General features: G+C 47.0%; 1 protein-coding gene across 4 annotated transcripts in view; it reads right to left on the bottom strand.

The window, feature by feature from the left end:
* The window catches only part of sdk2b (sidekick cell adhesion molecule 2b), a 599,240-nt gene that overhangs the window by 198,752 nt on the left and 386,085 nt on the right, over positions 1 to 14,403 (bottom strand). For all 4 annotated transcript variants that reach the window (XM_078401132.1, XM_078401131.1, XM_078401133.1 and 1 more), the window contains exons 8-13: positions 12,683 to 12,766; positions 9,995 to 10,189; positions 8,828 to 8,944; positions 6,741 to 6,908; positions 1,950 to 2,052; positions 745 to 921 (exon numbers count right to left, since the gene is read on the bottom strand). In XM_078401132.1, coding sequence (XP_078257258.1) covers positions 745 to 921; positions 1,950 to 2,052; positions 6,741 to 6,908; positions 8,828 to 8,944; positions 9,995 to 10,189; positions 12,683 to 12,766 — 844 coding nt within the window. The remainder of the gene's footprint in view (positions 1 to 744; positions 922 to 1,949; positions 2,053 to 6,740; positions 6,909 to 8,827; positions 8,945 to 9,994; positions 10,190 to 12,682; positions 12,767 to 14,403) is intronic.

The following is a 14,403-nucleotide window of genomic DNA, read 5'->3' on the forward strand; positions in this document are numbered from 1 at the left end:
CCTCCTCTCTCCCACCACCTGCACTGAGTCGAGGGGGCAACCCAGGACAGAGCTGGCCTTCCTGACCAGCTTGTCGAGTCTCTTCCCCTCCACCGCTGAGATGCTGCTGCTCCAGCAGACCACTCCATAGAAAATGGCTGATGCAACCACCGTGTTGTAGAAGGTCCTTAGAAGTGCCCCCTGCACTCCAAAGGACCTGTCTCCTCAGCAGATAAAGTCTGCTCTGGCCCCTTTTGTATAGCACCTTGGTGTTTTCGGTGTTGATTCGTAATGAAGCATTAAGCTGCATGAAAACATCTCTACAGCATGAAACCAAACACAAAGTGCTGGAGGAACTCAGCGGGTCAGGCAGCATCAGTGGAGGAAATGGAAATGCAATGTTTTGGGCTGGGACCCTTCTTCAGACAGATCCTCTGAGGAAGGTTCCTGACCTAAAACGTTTCCTGTCCCTTCCCTCCACAGATGCTACCTGACCTACTACTGAGTTCCTCCAGCACTTTGTGTTTGGTTCAAGATGCCAGCATCTGCAGGTCCTTATATCCCCGACAGCATGAAGCCTTTGCATGATAACTGGTGGAGTTGCAGCCTTGCTGTTTGACTCGGTGTAATCAATGCACTCACATTTTCCTCAAGTCCTGAATTAGGTTGGGGTTTAATTCCGTTGAGTTGCCCCAGGTTAGCTTGCCTGTAGAGGGTGTGTTGTAGCCTGTGCACTAAGACTGGTCCCACACACTCCTCACTTACCTCACTCTGATGTGTGCATTCCGAGAGTCGTTCCCTCCGACTGAGAGCACCTTGCAGGTGTACAAGCCGATATCTCCTGACCAGGTCTGAGAGATGTACAACGTCCCCACCTCATTAATCCGCATACGTGGGGTGGCAGCCACATCTAAGGTAGCCCCGTTCTTCTGCCACATGTGCCTGCACACAAGAGAGTACCCCATCATTGTCATCATCGGATGGCACACTGAACACCTTAAGGCCATTGGACTTTACTGGATTTTATCTTGCAATAAACGTTGTTCCCTTTACCCTGTGGAGGACAGATATGTGGATTGGTACACTGTGGACAGCTTGAGTTTAGTTTATTGTCACATATAGTGAGGTACAGTGAAAAACGTTTGTTGCACGCTAACCAGTCAGCGGAAAGACAATACATGATTACAATCGAGCTGTCCACAGTGTACAGATACATGATAAGGGGAATAACGTGAATAACGTTTAGTGCAAGATAATATCAGTAAGGTCCATTCCAAGATAGTCCGAAGGTCTCCAATGAGGTAGATAGTAGTTCAGGACTGCTATCTAGTTTATGATAGGATGGTTCAGTTGCCTGAGTCATGAGATGACCCGAGGTCTTCTGGGAAGAAGAAACTGTCCCTGAATCTGGAGGTGTGTGTTTTCACACTTCTATACCATTTGCCCAATGGGAGAGGGGAGAAGAGGGAGCGGCCAAGGTGGCAACTTGCCCTGGATTATGCTGGTGTCCTTGCCGAGGCAGTGTGAGGTATAAATTGAGTCAATGGATCGTAATCATGTACAGTCTTTCACTGACTGGATAGCACGCACCAAAATGCTTTTCAAGGCACCTCGGTACATGTGACAATAATAAACAAAACTAATTATAATACATAGGAACAGAATTGGGCAATTCGGCCCGTCGAGTCTGCCCCGCCATTTGATCATGGCTGATCTCTTTTTCCCTCTCAACCCCCTTCTCTTGCCATCTACCCGTAACCTTTGACACCCTGACTAATCACGAACCTATCAATCTCCACTTTAAGAATACCCAATGACTTTGCCTCTGAGGCATCTGGGGACTCTCGCGCCACAAGCTTTTTCTAGATCACGAGGACAGATATGTGGATTGGTTGGAGAGCAGCGGACTTGGCAGCCACGACCATCTGTAGCGGGGAGGGCAGTAGCAGTCTCTCACCACATGGGCATACCTGATGACAACATTGGGGTCATGGGTCACACCACAGGTCAGTGAGGCCATGGTCCCTTTGATCACGCTCTGGTCCTGCGGTGGATTTGTGATCCGTGTTCGTGCTGTAAAAGAGGAGGGAGAGCGTGTCACGCTGCGGCTTCCAAGTATTCCTTTCCACAGGCAACAAGATGGCCCACGTTCGGGTCAGAGAAAGGCAACTTTGCAGAGGCAATCTGCCAGTTCTGAGCAGTGTCCCACAACGCCTTTGGATGGACTCAACTTGGGTCAGGGAATGACGGGGAACGTTTCATGTGGAGACAGCAGCTGCACGGACATTTAATCTTATCCCCCTCTTCCCAGAGACAGAACCTCACGCGGAGAGGTAGGAACCAAGAACTGCAGATGCTGGCTTACACCTAGGATAGACACAAAGTGCTGGAGTAACTCAGCGCATCAGGCAGCATCTCTGGAGAAAATGAATAGGTGACGTTTAGGGTCAGACCTTTTTCTCCAGACATGCTTCCTGACCCACTGAGTTACTCAAGCATGTTGTGTCTATCACAAGGAGAGGTACTGGTCTGATTTGTGCCTTGATCTCTAGAACCCCAGGAGTTGTGGGAGGGGTGCACGGCCCCTGACCCACGGCACGGCTCTCTCCTTTCTCCCTCAGTGGGTCCGTGCTCCTCCCACCGTGGCACACATACGCAGCAAGTCCCCTGAGCCGGCTCTCGCTCGCCAAGGGACCACACCACCATGCCACTGACGAGCTCCAACAGACAGTTCACCACGCTCTGGGAGTGCAGTCATAGAGCCAAGCAGCACAGAAATCGGCCCTTCGGCCCAGCTTGCCCATGCCGACCAACATCTCTCATCTACACTGTTCCTACCTGCCAGCATTTAGCCCATATTTCTCTAAACCTTTCAAATCCATGTACCTGTCCAAATGTATTTTAAATATTGTTATAGTTTCTGTCTCCACTACCTCCTCATGCAGCTCGTTCCATATACGCACTGCCCTCTGTGTGGAAAACGTTGCCCTTCAGATTCCTATTAAATCTTTCCCCACTCACCTTCAACCCATGTCCTCTGGTTCTCGATTGGCCTACTCTGGGCAAAGGATTCTGTGCATCTTCCTATCTATTCACCTCATGTTCTTATACATCTCTATATGATCCCCTCTCATCCTCCCACGATCCAAGGATTGCATTCCTATCCTGCCCAACCTCTCTCTGTATCTCAGACCCTCAGGTCCTGGCAACATCCTCATAAATCTTCTTTGCACTCTTTCCAGCTTATCAACACCATTCCTATAGCAGGGTGACTAAAACTAAACACAGTAGAAAAACTGTAACGCCCCAGCACCTTGTACAGCTTTAACATAACATCCCAACTTCTATACTCAATACCCTGATTGATGAAGGCCAATGTGCCAAAAGCTTTCTTGTCCACCCTATCCACTTGTGATGCTACTTTCAAGGAATTATGTAGCTGCAATCCGAGACCCCTTTGCTCGACAACATTCCCCAGAACCCTGCCATTCACTATGTAGACCGTGCCCTGGTTCGACTTCCCAAAATACACCTCACATTCATCTGCATTAAATCAGTACAGGCAATCAAAGCTTTCAGAGCAAATGAATATTTGCCGGTGTCTCTGACATTCATGGGAACTTGTTGCAGCATAATTAAACTTATAAAAAATATATTAATGTTATTCCCAATTTTAAAGTCATTAAAACAAAAACATTAAAAAAAAATTGTAGTGGCTGGGTCTTTAATGACTGCATTCTCTTTGGCACTTGTAGAGGTTCTCCATGGAAAAGGGTGGAAGCACTAAAGCTGTGCCAAGGGTACAAGGTGCTTGGAGTGCCAGGGTGGTCCAGACGCTGGCTGGACACCAGGAGGAGACCACACACAAGGTACACGTGGAGCAGCACACACTTCCCGGCACGTTCAGCACTCCCCAGGCATCTGGCAGTTGCTTCTGCCGTTACAGTACTCAGACAGAAACAGCAGAGAGCACTCTAACATCGCCTCTCAGTTTAACTTAAACCAGAGTCACAGTCACTGCTTTATAACACCCGTCATCATAGTCTCAATTAAATCATTTGTAACTATATAGAAAATATCAGATGGAATTGTAGCAGATCAAATTGATCGGAACCTTAAATAACACTGCCGCTATCATTTAGTCATAGGGTCATACAGCATGGAAACAGGCCATTTGGCCCAACGTACCCATGCTGACCAAGATGCCCCATCTACACTGTTCCCACCTACCCATATTGCTCTAAACCTGTCCTATCCATGTATCTGTCCAAACATCTTTTGAACATTGTTATAGTACCTGCCTCAACTCTCTGTCTCTTCATAGACACAAATTGCTGGAGTAACTCAGCGGGACAGGCAGCATCTCTGGAAAGAAGGAAAGGGTGACGTTTCGGGTCGAGATCCTTCTTCAGACTGATGTCAGGGGAGTGGGTGGTACAAAGACCTCTTCAACTATCTCAGCTAGTGTTCTTTCTTTACATGGATGCTGTTCCATTGTATCTATTATTCGCAAAACCGAGAGACTATGAGGTTGAGGATAACTGCTGTAAATGACTACAGAGGTGGGAGGGAGATGGCAGGCGGTAACATAGGGAGACATTTTTTGAATGGCATAATTTGACGAGGGAGCCAGGATCTTGGCTTTTTAGTATACAGTATGTATAGTACAGAATAAAACAGAAAACATTGTAAATACTGAGCAGGCCAGGCGGTATCTGTGGAGAGTGAAAGAAAGTCAATGTTTCAGGTTGGTGATTTCTCATCAGAGTTGGGAAATACTTGAAATTAAACACATTTTAAGTTGCTCAGAGGGGGGGGGACAAGAATGATCCCAGGAGTGATTGGGTTAACATATAATGAGCGTTTGAAAGCACTAGACCTGTACTCGCTGGAGTTTAGAAGGATGCGGGGGACCTCATTGAAACTTACTGAATATTGAAAGGCCTGGATAGAGTGAATGCGGAGAGGACGTTTCCACTGGTGGGAGAGTCTAGGACCAGATGCCATAGCCTCAGAATAAAAGTATGTGCCTTTAGAAAGGAGATGTGGAGGAATTTATTTTGTCAGAGGATGGTGAATCTGTGGACTTCATTGCCACAGATGGCTGTGGAGACCAAGTCAATGGATAATTTTTAAGGTGGAGATTGACAGATTCTTGATTAGCGGTTATGGGGCGAAGGAAGGAGAATGGGGTTGAGAGGGAAAGATAGATCAGCCATGTGCGGGTGGGTGCGGGTTTGTAGGTTAAGACTTGCGGGTTTGTAGGTTAATTGGCTTCCGTAAATTGCCCCTAGTGTTTCGAGAGTGGATGTGAAAGTGGGATAACATAGACCTAGTGTGAACGGGTGATCGACGGTCGGGGTCGACTCGGTGGGCCGAAGGGCCTGTTTCTATCTCTAAACTAAACTCCAATATGAAGAATGAGTTTTGCCTGCCTTTTCAAATACCCCTTCTGGTTTTGGATCTGCATCTTATCTTTGGCCAAAAGCAGACCCGTTTTGTTCCACTACAGGTACAATGTCTTTCGAAGCCATCTCCGGGCCCGAGAGATGCCAGGTTATTCAATAACACTGTATGCCAAGCTGCAGGCTTTAAGCTAAATGTTGGCACTGCCGGCCACCTGAATCTGTTTAGCGATGACAAGAAGCCAAGTGGAAAAAGTTCAATTAGAAATGCTAAGTGAAACCCACAATAAATTAAATGCCCCCAGAGTTCATTAGTAGCATGAATATTTATTGTTTAGATAGGCTCGCAAGGCAATGCTAACTACATCTACTTTGCATATGCGGAATAGACAGCCTATAAAACAGAGTACCCTTGCTCGAGTTCCATTGGTGGCCTCAACGGTAAAGCAACACAGGTTTGCTTTGTTGAAAATAATCTCTTCTCGGTCTCCAGAGTGTTCATTTCACAGCTGCTACTCTGCTACTAATGGACGAGAAATGGTGAGAGAAGAGCTTGATGTTTGGAGATGGGTTCAACAATTGCTTTGTTCTGGTTTTGAGTTTCCTTTAGTTTCGACTGTAATGTGGAGCATTGTGGATTCAGACCCGCAGACAGGGACTTTAGATTTAGATTTAGAGATACAGCGCGGAAACAGGCCCTTCGGCCCACCGAGTCTGCGCCGCCCAGCGATCCCCGCACATTAACACTATCCTACACACACTAGGGACAATTTTTACATTTGCCCAGCCAATTAACCTACAAACCAGTACGTCTTTGGAGTGTGGGAGGAAACCGAAGATCTCGGAGAAAACCCACGGAGGTCACGGGGAGAACGTACAAACTCCGTACAGACGGCGCCCGTAGTCAGGATCGAACCTGAGTCTCCGGCGCTGCATTCGCTGTAAGGCAGCAACTCTACCGCTGCGCCACCGTGCCGCCCAATGGCACTTACCCCACACAATGGGGTCTGGGACCTTACCCACACATGGGACCTTACCCCAGACAAGACTTTACCCCAACGTTACCTTACCCCATATGCTGGGACCTTACCCCAACGTTACCTTACCCCACATGCTGGGACCTTACCCCACACATTACCTTACCCCACACATTACCTTACCCCACACATTACCTTACCCCACACATTACCTTACCCCACACATTACCTTACCCCACACATTACCTTACCCCACACATGGGACCTTACCCCACACGTTACCTTACCCCACACATGGGACCTTACCCCAACGTTACCTTACCCCATATGCTGGGACCTTACCCCACACGTTACTTTACCCCACACACTGGGACCTTACCCCACACGATGAGATCTCCGGACGCCTCGTCCACGCCGCGGGAGTTGGTGGCCAGGCAGGTGTAGCTGCCGGCATCAGAGATGTGGGATGGGCTGATGAGGAGGCTGCCGGACTCCAGCAGGGTGAAGCGGGGGAACTGGACAGAACCGCTCGCCAGCACTTTCTCTCCTGTGTGCAAAAGGGAACACATGTCACTCATGATATTTATCAGTGACGCTTCACTTTAGAACATAGAACAGTCCAGCACAGGAACGGGCCCTTCGGCCCACAGTGTTTGTGCCAAACATGATGCCTGGTTAAACTGATCTCATCTGACTGTAAGTGATCTCCAGTATATCCCTCCATTCCCTGCACCTCCATGAGCTTATCCAAAAATCTCTTAAATGCCACTATCATATCTGCCTCCACCATCACCACAGGCAATGCATTCCACACCCCCACTAATCTCTGTGGAAAAAAACTTGCCCTGCACTTGGTGCTTCACACATTCACCACAGAAAATGCACTGTTTCTGTTCCATACATCACAGCTTGGTTTGGGAACAGTAAGAAATGGCAGAGTTGAGGATGTAGCCCAATCCTTCATACAGACCAAACTCCCCACCATTGACTCCATCTACACTTCACGCTACCTCGGGAAAGCAGCCAACATAATCAAAGTCTTGTCCCACCCCGGCCATTCCACCTTCTCCCTGCTCCCGTCAGTAGAAGAGACAGAAGCTTGGATGAGTTGGATGATCAGCCATGATCATATTGAATGGTGGTGCAGGCTCGAAGGGCCGAATGGCCTACTCCTGCACCTATTTTCTATGTTTCTGTTTCTAAGCTTGAAAGAATGCACCATGGATGCAAGAACAGCTTCTTCCCCTCTGTCGTCAGGCTTCCGAATGGTCTTACCATAAACTAGGGTACTGTCTGATTCATTTCTACCCAATTGAGGACATTTTTGAGACACAAAAAAGCTGGAGTAACTCAGTGGGTCAGACAGCATATCTAGAGTAAAGGAATAGGTGACGTTTCAGGTCGAGACCCTTCTTCAGACAGGGAGTCAGGGGACATTGGACTTTGTCTATGGAACTGGTGCACGATAATGCTGAGAACTATATTCTGTGCTCTCTATCTTTCCCTTTGCTCGACTTGTTGCACCTGAGTTTGACTTGATTGTGATGATGTGTCGTATTATCTGATCTGTTTCTATTTCATGCAGAACAAAGCTTTTCACTGTACCTCAGTGCATGTGGCAACCATAAACCTAAACCTAGAATGAAAACAAAGCAGTTATTTTAGCCCAGTGTTTTTGCCACAGATCTAGCCAGAACCATGTCATTATTACTGACACTGTTTGTTCGATGTATCAGGCAGACAGGGCTACAGATGTAGAAGCAAAGAACTGCACAATGCTAGTTTATACCGGAAACAAAGTGCTGGAGTAACTCAGCGGGTCAGGCAGCATCTCTGGAGAAAAAGGATGGGTGACGTTTCGGGTCGGGACCTTTCTTCAGCCACACCGCTCAGTGGATGAGTGGGCAGATGTCCTTCTTGTGCCACTGGCTTCACTCGACAGGGTCAGACCCAACTACTCAGCCTGCTCGTGATGGAAGCTGGAGCTGGCCATAGCTCATCACTTGAATAGCTCCTGAGTTTGTCACTTCAGTAGAATCTTCCTCAACATTGCTCAAACAAAAAATCTCACTACGTTTTAAAGAGAGAAAGAGCTTGGGACTGTTGGAACCAGCCCCTGGGAGACATTAACACCCTCTCTGAGAGGGTGTTTCTGGCTGCTTTAGATTCCAGGTGTTACTCTCCTTGTGCTTGTAAAATACCACTCACAGAGGTCGTTTAGCAACAGTGGGCATGCCAAGTGTCTGTTCCAAACAACGTAGACCCTCCTAAACTGAATAATCAATGAAGTAAACACACACATTCACAGGTTTTGGGCAACTGGAAGTTGCCCTTTCATTATCCATCACTCCGAGGTCAATGATCAGTGAATATAGACCGTCGAAGTCGGCAGCGTGGTAATGTTTGTGTGCTGGAGGAAGGAAAGGCAGGGTGATGGGAGATGTGGGAGTAGGTGTAGATACTTGCCCCTCTGCCAGGTGATGGCGGGTCGCGGTGCCCCCGACGTTTCACACGAGATGATGACCGAGAGCCCGTCTATCACCGTGCTGTCGGTTGGCCCCTTGGTGATATTGGGAGGAATACCTGCAACAACCAAACACAACCGTTTCTCTCACGTTACTGCAGATATCACTGAGTAATTTACGTTATGATAGCACTCAGTTTAATCGTGGCACGTTTATCAAATGCATTCTATACGATTACTGAATGAACAATAAAATTGGAGATATTAGATCTTTACACAAGACAATGGATCAGATTTCTATGAACATACACCACTGTTTTAATGTGAAGATCAATAAACTGCAGGTGCTGAACATCAGAAAGATCACCTTTGTTTCTCTTGCCCCAAGTTACTGATTCATTCTTGCTATGACGATAAATAAATCTGCCATTGAACTCTCTGTAAGGCCACACATCAGCAAATACTGATTCGGTGATGAGTGAATGGGGAACAAATGTCGATGGAGGTACTGGAAAGGCTCTCTGACCTCTACAAAATAAAGCAATTGTGCCATTTGCATGCACATATACTTGCCCTTATGTTAAAGGGTTTACTCTGAACAAACAATTCCTTGCATCCCTTCAGAACCCTTGCAACACGGTGGTGCAGCAGTAGAGATGCTGCCTCACAGTGCCAGAGTCCCAGGTACGATCCTGGCTATGGGTGCTGTCTATGTGGAGTTCGTATGTTCTCCCTGTGACCATGTGGGATTTCTCTGGGTGCACCGGTTTCCTCCCACATCTCAAAAACATGTGGGTTTGTAGGTTAATTGGCTTCTGTAAATTATGCTCAGTGTGTAGGATGGAATTAGTGAATGGGGCGTTTGCTGGTCAGCGCAGACTCGGTGGGCCGAAGGGCCTGTTTCCATACCCGAAGAAGTTTCCAAATCAGTATTTCCCTTGTCCTATTTTATGATATTAGTTATTCCTGGAGTGATAGCAAGTCAGTTGCCTCAAAAAGCTCCGAGAAAAGTTAAAGATAAAATGCGACGTAAAGATTAGATTGGAATTAGAATTGGATTGGATTAGAAGGCCCGATTGAAACATTTATCCTCAATTCACAATCCTCTTGCACAATGGACCATTGGGGTGTGTGTGCCGGGTGTTAGATGAGTGAAAGACACTACTTACTGGTGACGGCCAGGTAGGTGAAAGTTTGCACCTCACCCGCATCGTTGCGGGCAAAGCACTGGAACATGCCAGTGTCATCAGGGACGAGCCCGTTGATCTGGAGGCTGCCGTTGGACATCACCTTGTACCTGGGGGCAGTTAGCCTGGTGATGAGCGTCGCGTCTTTATACCAATACAGCACTGGCGGGGGCACTCCTGTAAATACATACACAACACCGGGACATCTTTAACACAGGCATGTCGAGCGCAGTATTTCCAGAAAAGGTGCTCAACCAGCAAGAAATGCTCAGAAGCCTTTATATTCATTCTGGCCTCTCTTCTGAGAACTCTCAATAAATTAAAAATATAGAAACATCAAACCCATCAAGACTTTGGCTGAATTAATTCAAATCGAAATAGTGGCAAGTGTTCAAAACCCATGAAGTTGAACGTGTCATTTTCAGTGTCTGGGATAGTTTTGTTGTTTTTGAACAGTTTATTTTCAATATCACAAACTACCACCTTGGCAGCATAAGCAAGAGTGCTGGTCTTGCAGTAATCTCTCAATGCAGACTTGAACTCACCATATTCATCACCTCGTAAAGTCACAGCGCCTTGCACGCCTGCTCCTCCCAGATACAAACGTTGTGGAGGTGCCAGTGCACGCTTCATGGCAATAACACCTTCCACAGAACGAAACGTATTACAGTGCAGCAGGCGTGGGGACTGATGATGGATGAGAAGGAGGGTAATAGGTTGACGCTGCAGGCACGCACCCTCACTGGGGAACAGCAGCAGTGGTGCTGAGAGCGATCCACAGCCTTCATAAACTCTATTCCTCACAGTGTCAGTGGGACTTGTAATCGTGATAGATATCACAAAGAGATAGCACAGATATCACTCTGCCCGTGGCCAATGTCTATATTGTGGAGAGCAATTGGAAATGGTCACTTTTGCAAATCATTTTCCTCCTGTCCCAGACGGGTAGAGCTAACTTTGTCTTTCTAACAACCCGGTAGAAACAATCAAATCTGAAACAGTATGGTCTTTAGAGATATAGCGTGGAAACACGCCCTTTGGCCCAGAGAGTCCAGCGATCCTCGTACACTAGTTCCATCCTACGCACTAGGAACCATTTTTACAGAAACAAATTAATTTACAAACCTGTACGTCTTTGGGATGTGGGAGGAAACTGGAGCCACACATTCACAGAGAGAATGTACAAATTCCGTACAAACAACGCCTGTAGTCAGGATCAAAATTGGGTCTCTGGCGCTGTAACTATGCCATTCAAATGCCACATTGGGCAATCACATCTCAAACCACTTGGGGGGGGGAGGGGGGTAGATAATTTCATCCATTACAAACTGCATCTACTCATCTCCAATCCATCAGTTCACAACTTACTGCAAATTGATAATGAAGGGCGGCACGGTGGCGCAGCGGTAGAGTTGCTGCCTTACAGCGAATGCAGCACCGGAGACCCGGGTTCGATCCCAACTACAGGTGCTGTCTGTACGGAGTTTGTACATTCTCCCCATGACCTGTGTGGGTTTTCTCCGAGATCTTCGGTTTCCTCCCACACGCCAAAGACGTACAGGTTTGTAGGTTAATTGGCTTGGTAATTGTAAAAATTGTCCCTAGTGAGTATAGGATAGTGTTAATGTGTGGGGATCGCTGGTCGGCGCGGACCCGGTGGGCCGAAAGGGCCTGTTTCCGCACTGTATCTCTAAACTAAACTAAGTCAACTCCGAAATTTCTGTCTCCTAATTGATGATGCTAATTTGTGATTCTCAATCTCTGAATGAAACGCATTGCCCAGCAAAAGCTTTCTGATTTTCAACCAAGGCCACACAGAACAGCTCACTAAAATCACGTACATTGATAAATCTTGTAGAGCAAATCCAGCAAAGCAGTGGAAAAGGTTTGCCAAAGAGAGAAACACCACAGGGCAGATAATCCTGGCCGGACTTGCTACCTGAACTGACAACTGCATCCCCCATCAGTCAGGGAATTGGGTACGGAAGTCGAGACGTTATGTTACAGTTGTACAAGATATTGGTGAGACCGCACTTGTAGTATTGTATTCCACTTTGTTCACTATGCTATACGAAAGAAGCTATTAAGCTAGAAACAGTGCAGAGATGATTTATGAGGATGTTGCCAAGTCTTGAACTATCAGGAGAGGTTGGACAAGCTATGATTTTATTCCCTGGAGCTTAGGATGTTGAAGGGAATGCTACAGAGTGAATACATACAGTCTTTTTCCCAGAGTAGGGGAATCAAGAATTAGAGGGCATTGGTTGAAGGTGAGACAGGGAAGATTTAATAAGAACCTGAGTGGCATTTTTTCCGCTCAGAGGGTGGTGGGAGTATGGAACGAGCTGATGGAGGAAATTATTGAGGCAGGAACAATAACAACATTTAAAATACATTAGGACAGGTACATGGATAGGAAAGGTTTAGAGCGATATGAACCAAACATGGACAATTGAGACTCGCTTAAGTCATGGTCATCATGGGACATCATGGTTGGCATTGGCGGGTTGGGCTGAACGGCCTGTTTCCGTGCTGTATGCATCAATTGTTCAAATATATCATGTTATTTACTCACTTCATGACCATCTATATAAAAATTAAACTCCCCGCCTCTCCTACATATCATCATCCTCTTAAATGTAGCCAATCTAGGTTGGCCGTTGATCGTACCTTGTGCCTGACAGGGAATATCGACCACTCTCTCGATCTCAGCACTGATGTGTCGCTCTGGCTCCTGAACCAACTGCGGGTGCTCTGAAAGACGACAAAGATTGAATCATGAACAGCAAAGCACAAGTCTCTGCACAATTAAAGTGATCCAATAATCCTACATACATTCCCCCTCCCCCCCACTCCCAGTCTGACCTTTCTGTCATGGGCCTCCTCCATTGTCATAGTGAAGCACACCGCAAATTGGAGGAACAGCATCTCATATTTCGCTTGGGCAGCTTACACCCCAACATTGATTTCTCCAACTTCAGATGGTTCCTCTGTGCCTCCCTTTCCCCTCCCCCCTTCCCAGTTCTCCCACTGTCTTCCTGTCTCCCACTATATCCTATCTTTGTCCCGCCCCCTCCCCAGACATCAGTCTGAAGAAGGGTCTCGACCCGAAAGGTTCTCTCCTGAGATGCTGCCTGACCCGCTGAGTTACTCCAGCATTTTGTGATACCTTCGATTTGAACCAGCATCTGCAGTTATTTTCCCACACAATATTCCTACAGGTGAATATTGAATACAGTGAATACAGAATCCAGTGCATACAGGTCTGAAGAAGGGTCTCGACCCAAAACGCCACCCATTCCTTCTATCCAGAGATGCTGCCTGTCCCCCTGAGTTACCACAGCATTTTGTGTCTGTATTCCTACAGGTGAAATGTATAAATGAATACAGTGGGGAGGATGGCCATTGGTAATTTAGTTTAGTTTAGAGATATAGCGCGGGAACAGGCTTATCGGCCCAAGGAGCTCGTGCCGACTAGCGATCCCCGCACAATAACGCTATCCTGCACACTAGGGATAATTTACATTTATACCAGGCCAATTAACCTAAAAACCTGTACGTCTTTCGAGTGTGGGAGGAAACCGGAGATCCCCGAGAAAGCCCACACAGGTCACGGGGAGAACGTACAAACTCCGTACAGACAAGCACCTGTAGTCAGGATCGGACCCGGGTCTCTGGTGCTGTAAGGCAGCAACTCTACCGTTGCATCACCGTGCTGCCCTTCAGCTTTCATTTGCTTTCAATTGTCCTGAGGATCTATTTATCACCATTGCACTCCATTTTAACATCGCTTGTATTAGAGGGAGATAGGTAGGCAATGTTCCAGCCCACAAGTCATAGAGATATACAGCATGGAACCAGGCCCTTCGGCCCAACCCGTCCATGCTGACCAAGATGCCCCATCTAAACTAGTTCTATTTGCCTGCATTTGGCTTATATCCCTCTTTCCATGAGTTCATCATTAAATGTACATTGACTGTGGTGGGACTTGAGCTCATTGACGTAGATACCAGCTGTGTCCTTCTCCATTACACTGCATCTCTGCTGTCATTGTTGACAATTTAACAAAATAAATTAAAAAATATATAAAGCGAACATGGAGGTACAAAGCAGAAAGCAGAGAGCCTTTTACTCAGAGTAGGAGAATCATGAACCCAGAGGACACAGGTTTAAGGTGAAAGGGAAAAGATTTAAAATGAGCCTGAGGGGCAACGTTTTCACACAGAGGGTGGTGGCTATATGGAACGAGCTGCCAGAGGAGGTAGTTGAGGCAGGTACTATAACAGCATTTAAAAGACACTTTGACAGGTACATGGGTAGGAAAGGTTTAGAGGGACATGGGCCAAATGCAGACACATAGGACTAATGTAGACGGGGCATGTCAGTGTTCC

Source organism: Rhinoraja longicauda, chromosome 6 (genome assembly GCF_053455715.1).
Source record: "Rhinoraja longicauda isolate Sanriku21f chromosome 6, sRhiLon1.1, whole genome shotgun sequence".
NCBI lineage: Eukaryota > Metazoa > Chordata > Chondrichthyes > Rajiformes > Arhynchobatidae > Rhinoraja > Rhinoraja longicauda.